General features: G+C 54.3%; 1 protein-coding gene across 1 annotated transcript in view; it reads left to right on the top strand.

The window, feature by feature from the left end:
• Window positions 1-18,282, top strand: part of LOC119972188 (SWI/SNF-related matrix-associated actin-dependent regulator of chromatin subfamily D member 3) — a 50,570-nt gene extending 32,288 nt beyond the window's left edge. The window contains exons 5-8 of the mRNA XM_038808521.1: window positions 2,139-2,274; window positions 5,266-5,388; window positions 12,888-12,989; window positions 17,510-18,282. Of these exons, the coding sequence (XP_038664449.1) occupies window positions 2,139-2,274; window positions 5,266-5,388; window positions 12,888-12,989; window positions 17,510-17,563 (415 nt within the window). The 3' untranslated portion in view covers window positions 17,564-18,282. The remainder of the gene's footprint in view (window positions 1-2,138; window positions 2,275-5,265; window positions 5,389-12,887; window positions 12,990-17,509) is intronic.
• Window positions 18,283-21,897: the final 3,615 nt, after the last annotated feature.

Genomic DNA, 21,897 nt, shown 5'->3' with positions numbered 1-21,897 from the left:
CAGACCGTACAGACACTGATACACACACACACAGACCGTACAGACACTGATACACACACACACACACAGACCGTACAGACACTGATACACACACACACACACACACACACAGACCGTACAGACACTGATACACACACACACACACACAGACCGTACAGACACTGATACACACACACACACACACACACACAGACCGTACAGACACTGATACACACACACACACACACACACACACCGTACAGACACTGAGACACACACACACAGACCGTACAGACACTGATACACACACACACACACAGACCGTACAGACACTGATACACACACACACACACACAGAGACCGTACAGACACTGAGACACACACACACACACACACACACAGACCGTACAGACACTGATACACACACACACACAGACCGTACAGACACTGATACACACACACACACACAGACCGTACAGACACTGATACACACACACACACACACACAGACCGTACAGACACTGAGACACACACACACACAGACCATACAGACACTGATACACACACACACAGACCGTACAGACACTGATACACACACACACACAGACCGTACAGACACTGATACACACACACACAGACCGTACAGACACTGAGACACACACACACACACACAGACCGTACAGACACTGAGACACACACACACACACAGACCGTACAGACACTGATACACACACACAGACCGTACAGACACTGAGACACACACACACACACAGACCGTACAGACACTGATACACACACACACACACAGCCCGTACAGACACTGAGACACACACACACACACAGACCGTACAGACATTGATACACACACACACACAGACCGTACAGACACTGAGACACACACACACACACAGACCATACAGACACTGAGACACACACACACACACAGACCGTACAGACATTGATACACACACACACACAGACCGTACAGACACTGAGACACACACACACACACAGACCATACAGACACTGAGACACACACACACACACACACAGACCGTACAGACACTAAGACACACACACACACACACACACAGACCCTACAGACACTGAGACACACACACACACAGACCGTACAGACACTAAGACACACACACACACAGACCCTACAGACACTGAGACACACACACACACAGACCGTACAGACACTGAGACACACACACACACACAGACAGACCATACAGACACTGATACACACACACACAGACCGTACAGACACTGATACACACACACACACAGACCGTACAGACACTGATACACACACACACAGACCGTACAGACACTGAGACACACACACACACACACAGACCGTACAGACACTGAGACACACACACACACACAGACCGTACAGACACTGATACACACACACAGACCGTACAGACACTGAGACACACACACACACACAGACCGTACAGACACTGATACACACACACACACACAGCCCGTACAGACACTGAGACACACACACACACACAGACCGTACAGACATTGATACACACACACACACAGACCGTACAGACACTGAGACACACACACACACACAGACCATACAGACACTGAGACACACACACACACACAGACCGTACAGACATTGATACACACACACACACAGACCGTACAGACACTGAGACACACACACACACACACAGACCATACAGACACTGAGACACACACACACACACACAGACCGTACAGACACTAAGACACACACACACACACACACAGACCCTACAGACACTGAGACACACACACACACAGACCGTACAGACACTAAGACACACACACACACACACACACAGACCCTACAGACACTGAGACACACACACACACAGACCGTACAGACACTGAGACACACACACACACACAGACAGACCGTACAGACACTGAGACACACACACACAGACCGTACAGACACTGAGACACACACACACACACACACACAGACCGTACAGACACTGAGACACACACACAGACAGGCCGTACAGACACTGAGACACGCACACACACACACACACAGACCGTACAGACACTGAGACAGACGGATGTGATGAGGATTGAATCTCTCAGCATTCCCGTTGTGACTGTTTTGCTGCCGTTCTCAGTGTGGACCCCAATGATCAGAAGAAGACGGCCTGTTACGATATCGATGTTGAGGTCGACGACCCCCTGAAGGGACAGATGAGCAGCTTCCTCCTGTCAACAGCCAATCAGCAGGAGATCGCAGCGCTGGATAACAAGGTAGCCAGTCTCAGTACAGTCCGTCAGCGGGGGGGGGGGGGGGGGGGCGTTGTGAGGGCAGGGTGGGGGGTGAGGGCAGGGTGGGTGGACGGGGGTGCGGAGGGCAGGGTGGATGGGGGGGTGCGGAGGGCAGGGTGGGTGGACGGGGGTGCGGAGGGCAGGGTGGGTGGGGGGGTGCGTGGGGCAGGGTGGGTGGACGGGGGTGCGGAGGGCAGGGTGGGTGGACGGGGGTGCGGGGGGCAGGGTGGGTGGGGTGAGGGCAGGGTGGGGGGGTGAGGGCAGGGTGGGGGGGTGAGGGCAGGGTGGGGGGGGTGAGGGCAGGGTGGGGGTTGAGGGTGGGGGGGGTGAGGGCAGGGTGGGGGGGTGAGGGCAGGGTGGGGGGGTGAGGGCAGGGTGGGAGGGTGAGGGCAGGGTGGGGGGGTGAGGGCAGGGTGGGGGGGCGGAGGGCAGGGTGGGGGGGTGAGGGCAGGGTGGGGGGGTGAGGGCAGGGTGGGGGGTTGAGGGCAGGGTGGGGGTTGAGGGTGGGGGGGGATGAGGGCAGGGTGGGGGGGTGAGGGCAGGGTGGGGGGGGTGAGGGCAGGGTGGGGGGGTTGAGGGCAGGGGGGGGGGTTGAGGGCAGGGTGGGGGGTTGAGGGCAGGGAGGGGATGATGGCAGGGTGGGGGAGTGAGGGCAGGGTGGGGGGGTTGAGGGCAGGGTGGGGGGTTGTGAGGGCAGGGTGGGGGGGGTGAGGGCAGGGTGGGGGGGGTGAGGGCAGGGTGGGGGGGGTGAGGGCAGGGTGGGGGGGGTGAGGGCAGGGTGGGGGGGGTGAGGGCAGGGTGGGGGGTGAGGGCAGGGTGGGGGGGGGCGAGGGCAGGGTGGGGGGTTGTGAGGGCAGGGTGGGGGGTGAGGGCAGGGTGGGGGGGGTGAGGGCAGGGTGGGGGGGTGAGGGCAGGGTGGGGGGGGCGAGGGCAGGGTGGGGGGGCGAGGGCAGGGTGGGGGGGCGGAGGGCAGGGTGGGGGGGCGGAGGGCAGGGTGGGGGGGCGGAGGGCAGGGTGGGGGGGCGGAGGGCAGGGTGGGGGGGTGAGGGCAGGGTGGGGGGTTGAGGGCAGGGTGGGGGTTGAGGGTGGGGGGGGGATGAGGGCAGGGTGGGGGGGTGAGGGCAGGGTGGGGGGGGTGAGGGCAGGGTGGGGGGGTTGAGGGCAGGGTGGGGGGTTGAGGGCAGGGTGGGGGGTTGAGGGCAGGGAGGGGATGATGGCAGGGTGGGGGAGTGAGGGCAGGGTGGGGGGGTTGAGGGCAGGGTGGGGGGTTGTGAGGGCAGGGTGGGGGGGGGTGAGGGCAGGGTGGGGGGGGTGAGGGCAGGGTGGGGGGGGTGAGGGCAGGGTGGGGGGGGTGAGGGCAGGGTGGGGGGGGTGAGGGCAGGGTGGGGGGGGGCAAGGGCAGGGTGGGGGGGGCGAGGGCAGGGTGGGGGGGGGCAAGGGCAGGGTGGGGGGGCAAGGGCAGGGTGGGGGGGGTGAGGGCAGGGGGGGGGGGGGGAGGGCAGGGTGGGGGGGGTGAGGGCAGGGTGGGGGGGGCGGGGGCAGGGTGGGGGGGCGAGGGCAGGGTGGGGGGCGGAGGGCAGGGTGGGGGGGCGGAGGGCAGGGTGGGGGGGCGGAGGGCAGGGTGGGGGGGCGGAGGGCAGGGTGGGGGGGCGGAGGGCAGGGTGGGGGGTTGAGGGCAGGGTGGGGGGGGCGGAGGGCAGGGTGGGCGGACGGAGGGCAGGGTGGGTGGGGGGTTGCGGAGGGCAGGGTGGGTGGGGGGTTGCGGAGGGCAGGGTGGGTGGGGGGTTGCGGAGGGCAGGGTGGGTGGAGGGGAGTGCGGAGGGCAGGGTGGGTGGAGGGGGGTGCGGAGGGCAGGGTGGGTGGAGGGGAGTGCGGAGGGCAGGGTGGGTGGAGGGGAGTGCGGAGGGCAGGGTGGGTGGGGGGGGTGCGGAGGGCAGGGTGGGTGGAGGGGGGTGCGGAGGGCAGGGTGGGTGGAGGGGGGTGCGGAGGGCAGGGTGGGTGGAGGGGGGTGCGGAGGGCAGGGTGGGTGGAGGGGGTGAGGGCCGGGGGGCAGGGTGGGGGGGGGGGGTTGTGAGGGCCGGGGGCCAGGGTGGGTGGGGGGGTGAGGGCTGGGGAGCAGGGTGGGGGGGGGGTGTGAGGGCCGGGGGGCAGGGTGGGGGGTGAAGGCAGGGTGGGGGGGTGAGGGCAGGGTGGGGGGGTGAGGGCAGGGTGGGGGGGTGAGGGCATGGTGGGGGGGCGAGGGCAGGGTGGGGGGGCGAGGGCAGGGTGGGGGGGCGAGGGCAGGGTGGGGGGGCGAGGGCAGGGTGGGGGGGCGAGGGCAGGGTGGGGGGGCGAGGGCAGGGTGGGGGGGATGAGGGCAGGGTGGGTGAGGGGTTGCGGAGGGCAGGGTGAGTGGAGGGGAGTGCAGAGGGCAGGGTGGGTGGGGGGGGTGCGGAGGGCAGGGTGGGTGGGGGGGGTGAGGGCCGGGGGGCAGGGTGGGGGGGTGAGGGCCCGGGGGGCAGGGTGGGTGGGGGGGGTGAGGGCCGGGGGGCAGGGTGGGGGGTGTGAGGGCCCGGGGGGCAGGGTGGGGGGGGGGGTGTGAGGGCCGGGGGGCAGGGTGGGGGGGTGAGGGCCGGGTGGGGGGGCTGGTGCACAATCCGGAGCTGGAACAATGTGGGGATCTGGAGCGACACTGAGTACAGAAAGTGAGGAAACGCAATGGTGCTGAATAACGGAGTGTGGAATTTGAGCAGCTTACCTGGGGGGGGGGGGGGGCGGGGGGCGGGCGGAGTGTGGAATTTGAGCAGATTACCTGGGGGGGGGGGAGGGGTGGAATTTGAGCAGATTACCTGGGGGGGGGGGGGTGGAATTTGAGCAGATTACCTTGCGGGGGGGGTCTGATCACTAAGATGATTAGTAAAAGCGAGCGGAGAGCCATTGAGCCGGTCCTTGCAGAAGTGGACAGGAGTCACCCTGATTGTTTTGTTTCCTCAGATCCACGAAACCATCGAATCGATTAACCAGCTGAAGATTCAGAGAGATTTTATGCTGAGTTTCTCAAAGGATCCTAAGGGATACATCCAGGAATGGCTGAGATCGCAGAGCCGGGATCTGAAGGTAGGGAGTTTCATCTTTAATGTTTGTTTGCATCAAAGCGGAGATTTACCTCGCGCACTGACTCAACCCGGAGGAAAGTGAGGGCAGCATCTTCGAATCCTCCTGAAATCCCGAGTTGCTGCCAGAGGACTGGGGATAATCCAGCAAATACAGGCTGGTCATTGATGGGAAAGCTCCCAAAACAGCAGCAAGTCACTGAGACAAACGTGGAATAATGAAGGAACGCTCGTCCGGATTTGTTCAGGGAAAATCATGTTTGACGAACTTGCCGGAGGTTTTTGACGAGGGGACAGAGAGAGTTGATGAGGATGATTGTTTGCACATAGACCCGTCAGCAAAGTTGAAAGAGGATTAGCAGAGACGGTGGGAGCTCAGACACAATGTTGTGTGAGTGATGGGGGACAGAGAGGAGGGATGGATGGAGGATAAGCAACAGGCTTCCTCAGGGCTCGGGATTAGGATACCTGCTTTACCTGTTCTTTATCCATGACCCGGACGTGGGTGAACAGGGCACAATTTCAGCACAAGAATCCAAGACAAAATGCGGAATTATAGTGTGAAGAAGACAGCGCTAACTGCAAAAGGACAGAGACATGGTTAGGGCTAGGGTGGGCAGAGAGGTGGCAGATGAAGTTCAATGCGGAGAAGTGGAGGTGATGCATTTTGGTGGGAAGAACATGGAAGGACAATATAGAAGGAGGGGTAAAACTAGCAGAGGGATCTGTGTGTAGATGTGTACAGATCATGTACGCAGGTCAGGTGGAGAGAGCAGTTATCAAAACATATTTGGGCTTTATTATTGTGGGGGGGGGCAGAGTGCATGAGAAAGGATGTCGGGCTGAACTGATACAAGACACTAATCAGACCTCAGCTGGGATATTGTGCAGTGCTCTGGGCGCAACACTATAGGAAGGATCTGAATGATTAGAGAGAGTGTGGAAAAGATTCAGAGGAACGGTGCCAGGCGGTGAAATTGGAGATACGGGGACATTAATCCCCGAGAATTGAAGGCCGAGAGGAGATTTGAGATGTTCAAAATGATGGAGGGGTGTTAGGGGACCAGATCACACCACAATTCACATCAGGAAACTGGAAAAGTCCCCAACAAATGTTTAACTTGTAAACTGTGAGGAAGGGATATTTTGCTCCAGGAGAGATTGCGCTGACTAGTAGATAAAACAAACTTTATTATTAACACAGGATTGACCACATTGTTGTGTGGCACTACCACCGTGCTAAATGGGATAGAATTCGAACAGATTTAGCAACTCAACACTGGGCATCCATGAGGTGCTGTGGGCCATCGGCAGCAGCAGAATTGTATTCAACCACAATCTGTAACCTCATGGCCCGGCATTTCCCCCACTCTATCATTACTACCCAGCCAGGGGATCAACCCTGGTTCAATGAAGAGTGCAGGGGAGCATGCCAAGAACAATATCAGGCAGACTGAAAAATGAGGTGTCAACCTGGTGAAGCTACAACACAGGACTACTTGTGAGCCAAACAGCATAAGCAGCAAATCATAACAGAGCTAAGGGATTCCACAACACACACACAGAACATTACAGCGCAGTACAGGCCCTTCGGCCCTCGATGTTGCGCCGACCTGTGAAACTACTCTAAAGCCCATCTACACTATTCCCTTATCGTCCATATGCCTATCCAATGACCATTTAAATGCGTTTAGTGTTGGCGAGTCCACTGCTGTTGCAGGCAGGGCATTCCACGCCCTTACTACTCTCTGAGTAAAGAACATACCTCTGACATCTGTCCTATATCTATCTCCCCTCAATTTAAGGCTATGTCCCCTTGTGCTAGCCATCACCATCCGAGGAAAAAGGCTCTCACTGTCCACCCTATCTAATCCTCTGATCAACTTGTATGCCTCAATTAAGTCACCTCTTAACCTTCTTCTCTCTAACGAAAACAGCCTCAAGCCCCTCAGCCTTTCCTCATAAGATCTTCCCTCCATACCAGGCAACATCCTGGTAAATCTCCTCTGCACCCTTTCCAATGCTTCCACATCCTTCCTATAATGTGGCGACCAGAACTTCACGCAATACTCCAAATGCGGCCGCACCAGAGTTTTGTACAGCTGCAACATGACCTCATGGCTCCGGAACTCAATCCCTCTACCAATAAAGGCTAACACACCGTACGCCTTCTTAACAACCCTATCAACCTGGGTGGCAACTTTCAGGGATCTATGTACATGGACACCGAGATCTCTCTGCTCGTCCACACTACCAAGAATCTTACCATTAGCCCAGTACTCTGCCTTTCTGTTATTCCTTCCAAAATGAATTACCTCACACTTTTCTGCATTAAACTCCATTTGCCCAGCCCAGCGCTGCAGCTTATCTATGTCCCTCTGTAACCTGCAACATCCTTCCGCACTGTCCGCAACTCCACCAACTTGTGTCATCTGCAAATTTACTCACCCAACCTTCTGCGCCCTCCTCCAGGTCATTTATAAAAATGACAAACAGCAGCGGCCCCAAAACAGATCCTTGTGGTACACCACTAGTAACTGGACTCCAGTCTGAACATTTCCCACCACCCTTTGTCTTCTATCAGCTAGCCAATTTCTGATCCAAACCGCTAAATCACCCTGAATCCCATGCCTCCGTATTTTCTGCAATAGCCTACCGTGGGGAACCTTATCAAACGCTTTACTGAAATCCATATACAGCACATCAACTGCTTTACCCTCGTCCACCTGTTTGGCCACCTTCTCAAAGAACTCAATAAGGTTTGTGAGGCACGACCTACCCTTCACAAAACCGTGTCGACTATCCCTAATCAAATTATTCCTTTCTAGATGATTATAAATCCTATCTCTTATAAACCGTTCCAAGACTTTGCCCACAACAGAAGTAAGGCTCACTGGTCTATAGTTACCGGCGTTGTCTCTACTCCCCTTCTTGAACAAGGGGACAACATTTGCTATCCTCCAGTCTTCTGGCACTGTTCCTGTAGACAAAGATGACATAAAGATCAAAGCCAAAGGCTCAGCAATCTCCTCCCTAGCTTCCCAGAGAATCCTAGGATAAATCCCATCCGGCCCAGGGGACATCTATTTTCACACTTTCCAGAATTGCTAACACCTCCTTATGAACCTCAAGCCCTTCTAGTCTAGTAGCCGGTATCTCAGTATTCTCCTCGACAACATTGTCTTTTTCCTGTGTGAATACTGACGAAAAATACTCATTTAGCACCTCTCCTATCTCCTCGGACTCCACGCACAACTTCCCACTGCTGTCCTTGACTGGCCCTACTCTAACCCTAGTCATTCTTTTATTCCTGACATATCTATAGAAAGCTTTAGGGTTATCCTTGATCCCACCTGCCAAAGACTTCTCGTGTCCCCTCCTGGCTCTTCTTAGCTCTCTCTTTAGATCCTTCCAAGCTAACTTGTAACTCTCGAACGCCCTAACTGAACCTTCACTTCTCATCTTTACATAAGCCTCTTTCTTCCTCTTGACAAGTATTTCAACTACTTTAATAAACCATGGTTCCCTCGCTCGACCACTTCCTCCCTGCCTGACAGGTACATACTTATCAAGGACACGCAGTAGCTGTTCCTTGAACGAGCTCCACATTTCAATTGTGCCCATCCCCTGCAGATTCCTTCCCCATCCTATGCATCCTAAGTCTTGCCTCATCGCATCATAATTGCCTTTCCCCCAGATATAACTCTTGCCCTGTGGTATATACCTATCCCTTTCTATCGCTAAAGTAAACGTAACTGAATTGTGGTCACTATCACCAAAGTGCTCACCTACCTCCAAATCTAGCACCTGCCCTGGTTCATTACCCAGTACCAAATCCAATGTGGCCCCGCCTCTTGTTGGCCTATCTACATACTGTGTCAGGAAACCCTCCTGCACACATTGGACAAAAACGGACCCATCTAACGTACTCGATCTATAGCGTTTCCAGTCAATATTTGGAAAGTTAAAGTCCCCCATAACAACTACCCTGTTACTTTGCCTCCTATCCAGAATCATCTTTGCAATCCTTTCCTCTACATCTCTGGAACTTTTCAGAGAGCTAAAGTAAACTCCCAACAGGGTGACCTCTCCTTTCCCATTTCTAACCTTAGCCCATACTACCTCAGTAGACGAGTCCTCATCAAACTTTCCTTTCTGCCACCGTAACACTGTCCTTGACTAACAATGCCACCCCTCCCCCTCTTTTGCCCCCTTCCCTGAACTTACTGAAATATCTAAACCCCGGACCCTGCAACAACCATTCCTGTCCCTGCTCTATCCATGTCTCCGAAATGGCCACACCATCGAAGTCCCAGGTACCAACCCATGCCGCAAGCTCACCCGCCTTATTCCGGATGCTCCTGGCATTGAAGTAGACGCACTTTAAACCACCTTCCTTCCTGCCGGTACACTCCAGCAACTTTGAAACCTTACTCATGACCTCACTACTCTCAACCTCCTGTATACTGGAGCTACAATTCAGGTTCCCAATCCCCTGCTGAATTAGTTTAAACCCTCCCGAAAAGCATTAGCAGCCCATCAGATCTCAGCTCTGCAGTCCTGCCACATCCAGCCGTGAATGGTGGGGGACAATTAAACAACTCACTGTGGGGGGAGGCTCCACAAATATCCCCATCCTCAATGATGGAGGAGCCCAGCACGTCTGTGCAAAAGACAAGACTGAGACATTCGCAACAATCTTCAGCCAGAAATGCCGAGTGATGATCCATCTCGGTCTCCTCCGGACGGCCCCAGCATCACAGATGTCAGCCTTCAGCCAATACGATTCACTCCACGTGATCTCAATAAACGGCTGAAGACACTGGATACTGCAAAGGCTATGGGCCCTGACAATATCCCAGCAATAGCACTGAAAGCTTGTGCTCCAGAACTGGGCGCACCCCTAGCCAAGCTGTTCCAGTACGGCTACAACACTGGCATCTACCTGGCAATGTGGACCCAGGTGTGTCCTGTACACAAGACACAGGACAAATCCAACCCAGCCAATTACCGCCCTATCAGCTTACTCTCCATCATCAGCAAAGCGATGGAAGGAGTATTTAACAGTGCTATCAAGCAGCACTTACTCAGCAATAACCAGCTCACGGACACTCAGTTTGGGTTCCGCCAGGGTCACCCAGCCACCTCATTACAGCCTTGGTTCAAACATGGGCAAAAGAGCTGACTGCCAGAGGTGAGGTGAGAGTGACTGCCCTTAGACATCAAGGCAGCATTTGACCGAGTGTGGCATCAAGGAGCCCTCGCTAAACTGGAGTCAATGGGAATCAGGGGGGAAACTCTCCGTTGGTTGGAGTCATACCCGGCACAAAGGAAGATGGTTGTGGTGGTTGGAGATCAATCTTCTCAGCTCCAGGACATCACTGCAGGAGTTCCCCAGGGTATTGTCCTCGGCCCAACCATCTTCAGCTGCTTCATCAATGACCTCCCTTCCATCAGAAGGTCAGAAGTGAGGATGTTTGCGATGACTACACAATGTTCAGCACCATTCACGACTCCTTAGATAATGAAGCAGCCCGTGTCCAAATGCAGCAAGAACTGGACAATATCCAGGCTCGGGGCTGACAAGTGGCAAGTTACATTCGTGCCACACAAGTAGATCATAGAATTTACAGTGCAGAAGGAGACCATTCAGCCCATCGAGTGTGCACCAGCCCTTGGAAAGAGCACCCTACTTAAACCCACTCCTCCACCCTATCCCCGTAACCCAGTAACCCCACCTAACCTTTTTGGACACTAAGGCAATTGAGAATGGCGAATCCACCTGACCTGCACATCTTTGGACTGTGGGAGGAAAACGGAGCACCCGGAGGAAACCCACGCAGACACGGGGAGAACGTGCAGACTCCGCACAGACAGTGACCCAAGCCGGGAATCGAACCTGAGACCCTGAAGCTATGAAGCAACTTTGCTAACCACTGTGCTACCGTGCTGCCCAATTGGATTCGAATATCACCATCTGCTATGGCGGGATTCCAACCCAGATCCGCAGGCCATGACTCTGAGTCTCTGGCCTACTAGCCCAAGGACAATACCACTACCCCACTGCCTCTCCAAAGGTGCCAGGTAATGACCAGGATCTAACCATCGCCCTTTGACATTCAGTGGTATTATCATCGCTGAATCCCCCACAATCAACATCCTGGGGGTTACCATTGATCAGAAACTGAACTGGACCCAGCCACATTAATACTGTGGCTACCAGGGCAGGTCAGAGGCTGGGAATCCTACGGCAAGTAACTCACCTCCTGACCCCCCAAAAGCTTGTCCACCATCTACAAGGCAGAAGCCAGGAGCTGGATGGCTTCCTTGCCAGCTGCGGCTATGGTGCTCCGTGCCTGTCCACCCTGCCCCACAGCCCACCCCCTGGTGGTCACCCCCTCCGAGCCCCCCGGACAACGGCACAAACTATGGCCGTGTTGGACACTTTCCGTACCCCCCACCCCCCCTTCCGTACCCCCTCTGTCTCCCTCAGCAGAAATGGCGGCAGTTTGACGATTATTAAAAGCACGAGTGAACCTTGCCGTCGGGAATTCTCCGTGGTGGAGATGGAGCATCGCAGATGCCCCGGAGATACCGGGTCAGACCCGTTATGCCAATGGTGTTTACGTGCAGAGTGGAATGCATTGACGGCGCTGTCGAGGCACCGGAGAATTGCGATTTACCGTGAGACCGGTGGCCGCTACGATTTCGGCGTCAAACCCGATTCTTCGGCCAATCCCATTTTCGATTTTAATGCCGGTCGACGGAGAATCCCGCCAATATATAATCCCAACTTCTTACATTTATCACAGGACACTGCAAGCGGTCGATAGGGAGACACGGCTTCTGCTGGTGGAAGCGTCTCAGATTTTAGGCAATTTGTAAACGATCCAGAGGCAAATGGGGAGAAGGTTTTTCACACAGTGCGTGGTCAGTGTTTGGGACAAGCTGCCTGAGAGTGGGGTAGACACAGGTCCGACTGGGAGTTTCAATCTGGATAGTAATCTGCAGGAAATATTTACAGCTGGGCCATTCATAGTGTGATTCCTCACAGAGATGGCAGTGCCAACCGGGAACTCTCAACTCCACAAACCTGGTGAGGCCGGGATGTGGTCAGTTGAAAGTTCCTGCACTACAATAGATTATTGTTGGGCACGATTCAGTTTGGCAATCAAAGCAAACCAATGGAATTGAAATACTGATCTGCCAAAATCCATCTAGGCTGGAGGGGCTGAATGGCCTCCTCCAGTTCCTAGTATAACAAAAGGAAGATGAGGTGAAGTGAAGCCGGGGGGGGGGGAATGTTGTGAGTCAGTATCTAGGGAGAGAGGACAAGCAGACATTACAGACACCAAGGGTAAGGAGGTAGTGGGGGAATGGCAGAGAGAGAGATGATCAGGTACAATGGAGGTGTTGGACCGAGGGGCTGAATGGCCATTCTGGTTCCTACAAGGTTTACCTTTAACATTTGGGAATTAAATTAACAACGATTTGTTTTGACAGATAATGACGGATGTGGTTGGAAACCCGGAAGAGGAACGACGAGCTGACTTTTACCAACAACCATGGTCCCAGGAAGCCGTCAACAGATACTTCTACTGCAAGGTAATTATCCCAATATACAGAACTCCAGACTCCGCACAAACCCCAATATACAGAACACCAGACTCCAGTCTCCACACAGACCCCAATATACAGAACTCCAGACTCCAGTCTCCACACAGACCCCAATATACAGAACTCCGGGCTCCTGTCTCCACACAGACCCCAATATACAGAACTCCGGGCTCCTGTCTCCACACAAACCCCAATATACAGAACTCCGGATTCCCTGTCCCCACACAGACCCCAATATACAGAACTCCGGACTCCTGTCTCCACACAAACCCCAATATACAGAACTCCGGACTCCTGTCTCCACACAAACCCCAATATACAGAACTCCGGACTCCTGTCTCTGCACAGACCCCAATATACAGAACTCCGGGCTCCTGTCTCCACACAGACCCCAATATACAGAACTCCGGGCTCCTGTCTCCACACAGACCCCAATATACAGAATTCCGGACTCCTGTCTCCACACAGACCCCAATATACAGAACTCCGGATTCCCTGTCTCCGCACAAACCCCAATATACAGAACTCCAGACTCCTGTCTCCACACAAACCCCAATATACAGAACTCCGGATTCCCTGTCTCCACACAAACCCCAATATACAGAACTCCGGATTCCCTGTCTCCACACAGACCCCAATATACAGAACTCCGGATTCCCTGTCTCCGCACAGACCCCAATATACAGAACTCCAGACTCCAGTCTCCACGCAGACCCCAATATACAGAACTCCGGATTCCCTGTCTCCACACAGACCCCAATATACAGAACTCCGGATTCCCTGTCTCCGCACAGACCCCAATATACAGAACTCCAGACTCCTGTCTCTGCACAGACCCCAATATACAGAACTCCGGATTCCCTGTCTCTGCACAAACCCCAATATACAGAATTCCGGATTCCCTGTCTCTGCACAAACCCAAATATACAGAACTCCAGATTCCCTGTCTCCACACAGACCCCAATATACAGAACTCCGGGCTCCTGTCTCCGCACAAACCCCAATATACAGAACTCCAGATTCCCTGTCTCCGCACAGACCCCAATATACAGAACTCCGGACTCCTGTCTCTGCACAGACCCCAATATACAGAACTCCGGATTCCCTGTCTCCGCACAAACCCCAATATACAGAACTCCGGATTCCCTGTCTCCGCACAGACCCCAATATACAGAACTCCGGACTCCTGTCTCCGCACAGACCCCAATATACAGAACTCCGGGCTCCTGTCTCCACACAAACCCCAATATACAGAACTCCAGACTCCCTGTCTCCACACAAACCCCAATATACAGAACTCCGGACTCCTGTCTCTGCACAGACCCCAATATACAGAACTCCGGATTCCCTGTCTCCACACAAACCCCAATATACAGAACTCCGGGCTCCTGTCTCCACACAAACCCCAATATACAGAACTCCGGACTCCTGTCTCCACACAGACCCCAATATACAGAACTCCGGGCTCCTGTCTCCGCACAAACCCCAATATACAGAACTCCGGATTCCCTGTCCCCACACAGACCCCAATATACAGAACTCCAGACTCCCTGTCTCTGCACAGACCCCAATATACAGAACTCCGGATTCCCTGTCTCCGCACAGACCCCAATATACAGAACTCCGGGCTCCTGTCTCCACACAAACCCCAATATACAGAACTCCGGATTCCCTGTCTCCACACAAACCCCAATATACAGAACTCCGGATTCCCTGTCTCCGCACAGACCCCAATATACAGAACTCCGGATTCCCTGTCTCCGCACAGACCCCAATATACAGAACTCCAGACTCCTGTCTCTGCACAAAGATATTAGGAGGAGCTGAGCAAAAGCTGGGTCAGAAGGGGAGGGAGGGAGATCTCAGACTGAGGGAGGTTAGAGTGAGCGAGGAGATGGCTAGAATTAAACATAATGTTAGGTGGGACAGAAATACCAGCATGGGATGGTTGGGCCAAATGGCCTGTTTCTCTGCTCTCTATCCTGTGTATTCTTGTGTCGATTGGTCAAGAGAGAGAGACCTTGCATGACGGAGTGAGGATAATAATCAGCAGAGAATTGTGCTCAGGATTGGGAACCATGACTGACTGCAGGCGGCACGGTGGCACAGTGGTTAGCACTATTGCCTCCAGCTCCATGGTCCCAGGTTCGAGTCTCACTTGGGTCACTGTCTGTGCGGAGTCTACACTTTCCGTGTCTGCGTGGGTTTCCTCCGGGTGCTCCGGTTTCCTCCCACAGTCCAAAGATGTGCGGGTTAGGAGGATTGACCATGCTAAATTGCCCTCAGTGTCCAAAAAGGTTAGGTTAGATTACAGGGATAGGGTGGAAGTGTGGGTTTAAGTGGGGTGCTCTTTCCAAGGGCCGGTGCAGACACGATGGGCCAAACGGCCTCCTTCTGCACTGAAAAAAGAAAGGAAATTCTATGATCTCGATCAGCTATGGGTCAGTGGGTCACACTCATTATTGGGGACACCCGCAGTGTCAGAGGGTCAGTACTGAGGGAGTGCTGCACTGTCAGAGGGTCAGTACTGAGGGAGTGCTGCACTGTCAGAGGGTCAGTACTGAGGGAGTGCTGCACTGTCAGAGGGTCAGTACTGAGGGAGTGCCGCACTGTCAGAGGGTCAGTACTGAGGGAGTGCTGCACTGTCAGAGGGTCAGCACTGAGGGAGTGCCGCACTGTCAGAGGGTCAGTACTGAGGGAGTGCTGCACTGTTAGAGGGTCAGTACTGAGGGAGTGCCGCACTGTCAGAAGGTCAGTACTGAGGGAGTGCTGCACTGTCAGAGGGTCAGTACTGAGGGAGTGCCGCACTGTCAGAGGGTCAGTACTGAGGGAGTGCTGCACTGTCAGAGGGTCAGTACTGAGGGAGTGCTGCACTGTCAGAGGGTCAGTACTGAGGGAGTGCTGCACTGTCAGAGGGTCAGTACTGAGGGAGTGCCGCACTGTCAGAGGGGCAGTACTGAGGGAGTGCTGCACTGTCAGAGGGTCAGTACTGAGGGAGTGTCTCACTGTCAGAGGGTCAGTACTGAGGGAGTGCTGCAATGTCAGAGGGTCAGTACTGAGGGAGTGCCGCACTGTCAGAGGGTCAGTACTGAGGGAGTGCCGCACTGTCAGAGGGTCAGTACTGAGGGAGTGCCGCACTGTCAGAGGGTCAGTACTGAGGGAGTGCCGCACTGTCAGAGGGTCAGTACTGAGGGAGTGCTGCACTGTCAGAGGGTCAGTACTGAGGGAGTGTCGCACTGTCAGAGGGTCAGTACTGAGGGAGTGCCGCACTGTCAGAGGGTCAGTACTGAGGGAGTGCCGCACTGTCAGAGGGTCAGTACTGAGGGAGTGCCGCACTGTCAGAGGGTCAGTACTGAGGGAGTGCCGCACTGTCAGAGGGACAGTACTGAGGGAGTGCCGCACTGTCAGAGGGTCAGTACTGAGGGAGTGCCGCACTGTCAGAGGGTCAGTACTGAGGGAGTGCCGCACTGTCAGAGGGTCAGTACTGAGGGAGTGCTGCACTGTCAGAGGGTCAGTACTGAGGGAGTGCCGCACTGTCAGAGGGTCAGTACTGAGGGAGTGCCGCACTGTCAGAGGGTCAGTACTGAGGGAGCGCTGCACTGTCAGAGGGTCAGTACTGAGGGAGTGCTGCACTGTCAGAGGGTCAGTACTGAGGGAGTGCCGCACTGTCAGAGGGTCAGTACTGAGGGAGTGCTGCACTGTCAGAGGGACAGTACTGAGGGAGTGCCGCACTGTCAGAGGGTCAGTACTGAGGGAGTGCCGCACTGTCAGAGGGTCAGTACTGAGGGAGTGCCGCACTGTCAGAGGGTCAGTACTGAGGGAGTGCCGCACTGTCAGAGGGTCAGTACTGAGGGAGTGCCGCACTGTCAGAGGGTCAGTACTGAGGGAGTGCTGCACTGTCAGAGGGTCAGTACTGAGGGAGTGCCGCACTGTCAGAGGGTCAGTACTGAGGGAGTGCCGCACTGTCAGAGGGTCAGTACTGAGGGAGCGCTGCACTGTCAGAGGGTCAGTACTGAGGGAGTGCCGCACTGTCAGAGGGTCAGTACTGAGGGAGTGCCGCACTGTCAGAGGGTCAGTACTGAGGGAGTGCCGCTCTGTCAGAGAGTCAGTACTGAGGGAGTGCCGCACTGTCAGAAGGTCAGTACTGAGGGAGTGCTGCACTGTCAGAGGGTCAGTACTGAGGGAGTGCCGCACTGTCAGAGGTTCAGTACTGAGGGAGTGCCGCACTGTCAGAGAGTCAGTGCTGAGATTGAATTGAAACATTTTATGCCGATCTGCCCTGATAGGATAACCCCTTGGTCCCAGTTTGGAAAGGCAGGACAGATATTTATCTGCGAACCAACATCGCCATAAACGATCCTAACATGGTCTTTCTGGGATCTTCCTGTGCACAATCAATGGCTGCATTTCCTGCATTCCAACCGGGGCTTGACTTCAGACATGCTTCATGGTGAGGGCTGGTGGAGAAAAGCAAGTTCCTTCTAACCAGTTTCCATTTTCCTCCTTAGATACAGCAGCGAAGACAGGAACTGGAGCAAGCCATGGGAGTGCGCAACACCTAAAGCTGTCCCTCGGACAATCGTTTCTACTGGAACAGACACTACACTGCCGCACGTTAAACTGTCATAAACGCCTGAGGGCCCCGTCTCACATCACAGGGCCGCTTTTCCAAAAGCCTCCTGCTCCTTACTCTGTACTTTGTTTTTCCAAATTCTCTCACCGCGCCTCTCCCTCCCCCACTCCCACAATATTCCCGACTCCCAGTTGCTGGTTTCCCGTTCGTTCCCGAGCCCAGGTCAGTGAGTATCTTCCCAGTTACCCAATTGGTCACGTTTGGCTTCAAGTCCCGGTCTTGCCACCGTCCATTCAGACCAATTAAACAATGGGGTATGATTTAGCTCACTGGGCTAAATCGCTGGCTTTTAAAGCAGGCCAGCAACACGGTTCGATTCCCGTACCAGCCTCCCCGGACAGGCGGCGGAATGTGGCGACTAGGGGCTTTTCACAGTAACTTCATTGAAGCCTACTCGTGACAATAAGCGATTTTCATTTTTCATTCTTTTTTCATGATACCCCTGGGAGGGGTCATGGCTTCTCCAACATGGGAAAACTGAGGGGGTAGAACCTGGGAGGTTGCAACCGGCTCATTACCGGCTCCGTAGGTGCTGTTGCCTTGGAAACCATTTCCAGTCACCATGAACTGCCCAAAACTCAAAAGGTTTATCCTCATGTCATCACACAATAAACTGAGGCTGACTCCGAACTCTGGAGTACAAACTCACTGAGATGGTTTCTTTTCTTTATTCATTTATGGGATGTGGGTGTCGCTGGGCCAGAATTTACTGCCCATCCCTGAGGGAAGTTAATAGTCAACCACATCGCTGTGGGTCTGGAGTCACATGTAGGCCAGACCGGGTGAGGACGGCAGATTTCCTTCCCTAAACGATATTAGTGAACCAGATGGGTTTTTACAATGGTTTCATGGTCATCATTAGACGTTGAAATTCAAATTCTTTTTATTGAATTCAGATTCCATTATCTGCCCTGTCAGGATTCGAACCCGGGTCCCCAGAGCGTGACTCTGGGTCCCTGGATGACTAGCCCAGTGACAATGCCACTATGCCACCGCCTGCCCCAACTTCAGTTGACGTGTATCTCCTTGATGCAGCCTCGCCCTGTGTCCTCGGTGAATTGAGTTTCAATCATCTTTGTTCTGTTCCAAGTATGAAAGGGGCAAATCCAGGTCTGTGAATTAGCAACTTTGCATGAAGAGGAGCAGACCCACTGGAATGCTAAAAGGGAAAGGTCCGACTTTTTTAAATGTTCTTTTGTTCATTCATGGGATGTGGGTGTTGCTGGCTAGGCCAGCATTTATTGCCCATCCCTAGTTGCCCTTCAGAAGGTGGTGGGGAGCTGCCTTCTTGAACCGCTGCAGACCCTGAGGTGTAGATACACCCACTGTGCTGTTAGAGAGGGAGTTCCAGGATGTTGCCCCAGTGACAGTGAAGGAACGGCCGATATATTTCCCAGTTAGGGTGGGGAGTGACTTGGAGGGGAACCTCCAGGTGGTTGGGGTCCCAGGTATCTGCTGCTCTTGCCCTTCGAGATGGTAGTGGTTGTGGGTTTGGAAGGTGCTGCCTAAGGAGCCTTGGTGAGTTACTGCAGTGCACCTTGTAGATAGTACACTTTTTTTTCAATTCATGATTTAGTTCAGCATCTCCATGTGACCACCGAGATAGTATAAGGGTTACCAGACTGACTATTTCATCCACCAGTTCCTATACCAACGGAGAGAGAATTCGCTGTATCTAACCCCGTGCTGTACCTGTCCTGGGAGTGTTTGATGGGGACAGTGTAGAGGGAGCTTTACTCTGTATCTAACCCCGTGCTGTACCTGTCCTGGGAGTGTTTGATGGGGACAGTGTAGAGGGAGCTTTACTCTGTATCTAACCCCGTGCGGTACCTGTCCTGGGAGTGTTTGATGGGGACAGTGTCAAGGGAGCTTTACTCTGTATCTAACCCCGTGCTGTACCTGTCCTGGGAGTGTTTGATGGGGAAAGTGCAGAGGGAGCTTTACTCTGTATCTAACCCTGTGCTGTACCTGTCCTGGGAGTGTTTGATGGGGACAGTGTAGAGGGAGCTTTACTCTGTATCTAACCCCGCGCTGTACCTGTCCTGGGAGTGTTTGATGGGGACAGTGTAGAGGGAGCTTTACTCTGTATCTAACCCCGTGCTGTACCTGTCCTGGGAGTGTTTGATGGGGACAGTGTAGAGGGAGCTTTACTCTGTATCTAACCCCATGCTGTACCTGTCCTGGGAGTGTTTGATGGGGACAGTGTTGAGGGAGCTTTACTCTGTATCTAACCCCATGCTGTACCTGTCCAGGGAGTGTTTGATGGGGACAGTGTAGAGGGAGCTTTACTCTGTATCTAACCCCGTGCTGTACCTGTCCTGGCAGTGTTTGATGGGGACAGTGTAGAGGGAGCTTTACTCTGTATCTAACCCCGTGCTGTACCTGTCCTGGGAGTGTTTGATGGGGACAGTGTAGAGGGAGCTTTACTCTGTATCAAACCCGTGCTGTACCTGTCCTGGGAGTGTTTGATGGGGACAGTGTAGAGGGAGCTTTACTCTGTATCTAACCCCGTGCTGTACCTGTCTGGGAGTGTTTGATGGGGACAGTGTAGAGGGAGCTTTACTCTGTATCTAACCCCATGCTGTACCTGCCCTGGGAGTGTTTGATGGGGACAGTGTTGAGGGAGCTTTACTCTGTATCTAACCCCGTGCTGTACCTGTCCTGGGAGTGTTTGATGGGGACAGTGTAGAGGGAGCTTTACTCTGTATCTAACCCCGTGCTGTACCTGTCCTGGGAGTGTTTGATGGGGACAGTGTAGAGGGAGGTTTACTCTGTATCTAACCCCGTACTGTACCTGTCCTGGGAGTGTTTGATGGGGACAGTGTAGAGGGAGCTTTACTCTGTATCTAACCCAGTGCTGTACCTGTCCTGGGAGTGTTTGATGGGGACAGTGTAGAGGGAGCTTTACTCTGTATCTAACCCCGTGCTGTACCTGTCCTGGGAGTGTTTGATGGGGGCAGTGTTGAGGGAGCTTTACTCTGTATCTAACCCCGTGCTGTACCTGTCCTGGGAGTGTTTGATGGGGACAGTGTAGAGGGAGCTTTACTCTGTATCTAACCCCGTGCTGTACCTGTCCTGGGAGTGTTTGATGGGGACAGTGTAGAGGGAGCTTTACTCTGTATCTAACCCCGTGCTGTACCTGTCCTGGGAGTGTTTGATGGGGACAGTGTAGAGGGAGTTTTACTCTGTATCTAACCCCGTGCTGTACCTGTCCTGGGAGTGTTTGATGGGGACAGTGTAGAGGGAGCTTTACTCTGTATCTATCCCCGTGCTGTACCTGTCCTGGGAGTGTTTGATGGGGACAGTGTAGAGGGAGTTTTACTCTGTATCTAACCCCGTGCTGTACCTGCCCTGGGAGTGTTTGATGGGGACTGTGTTGAGGGAGCTTTACTCTGTATCTAACCCCGTGTTGTACCTGCCCTGGGAGTGTTTGATGGGGACAGTGTAGAGGGAGCTTTACTCTGTATCTAACCCCGTGCTGTACCTGCCCTGGGAGTGTTTGATGGGGACAGTGTAGAGGGAGCTTTACTCTGTATCTAACCCCGTGCTGTACCTGTCCTGGGAGTGTTTGATGGGGGCAGTGTTGAGGGAGCTTTACTCTGTATCTAACCCCGTGCTGTACCTGTCCTGGGAGTGTTTGATGGGGACAGTGTAGAGGGAGCTTTACTCTGTACCTAACCCCGTACTGTACCTGTCCTGGGAGTGTTTGATGGGGACAGTGTAGAGGGAGCTTTACTCTGTATCTAACCCCGTGCTGTACCTGTCCTGGGAGTGTTTGATGGGGACAGTGTAGAGGGAGCTTTACTCTGTATCTAACCCCGTGCTGTACCTGTCCTGGGAGTGTTTGATGGGGACAGTGTAGAGGGAGCTTTACTCTGTATCTAACCCCGTGCTGTACCTGTCCTGGGAGTGTTTGATGGGGACAGTGTAGAGGAAGCTTTACTCTGTATCTAACCCCGTGCTGTACCTGTCCTGGGAGTGTTTGATGGGGACAGTGTAGAGGGAGCTTTACTCTGTATCTAACCCCGTGCTGTACCTGTCCTGGGAGTGTTTGATGGGGACAGTGTAGAGGGAGCTTTACTCTGTATCTAACCCCGTGCTGTACCTGTCCTGGGAGTGTTTGATGAGGACAGTGTTGAGGGAGCTTTACTCTGTATCTAACCCCGTGTTGTACCTGCCCTGGGAGTGTTTGATGGGGACAGTGTAGAGGGAGCTTTACTCTGTATCTAACCCCGTGCTGTACCTGCCCTGGGAGTGTTTGAT

Source organism: Scyliorhinus canicula, chromosome 10 (genome assembly GCF_902713615.1).
Source record: "Scyliorhinus canicula chromosome 10, sScyCan1.1, whole genome shotgun sequence".
NCBI lineage: Eukaryota > Metazoa > Chordata > Chondrichthyes > Carcharhiniformes > Scyliorhinidae > Scyliorhinus > Scyliorhinus canicula.
Note: the sequence above shows the minus strand (reverse complement) of the source record. Positions and strands in the feature narration are given on the sequence as shown.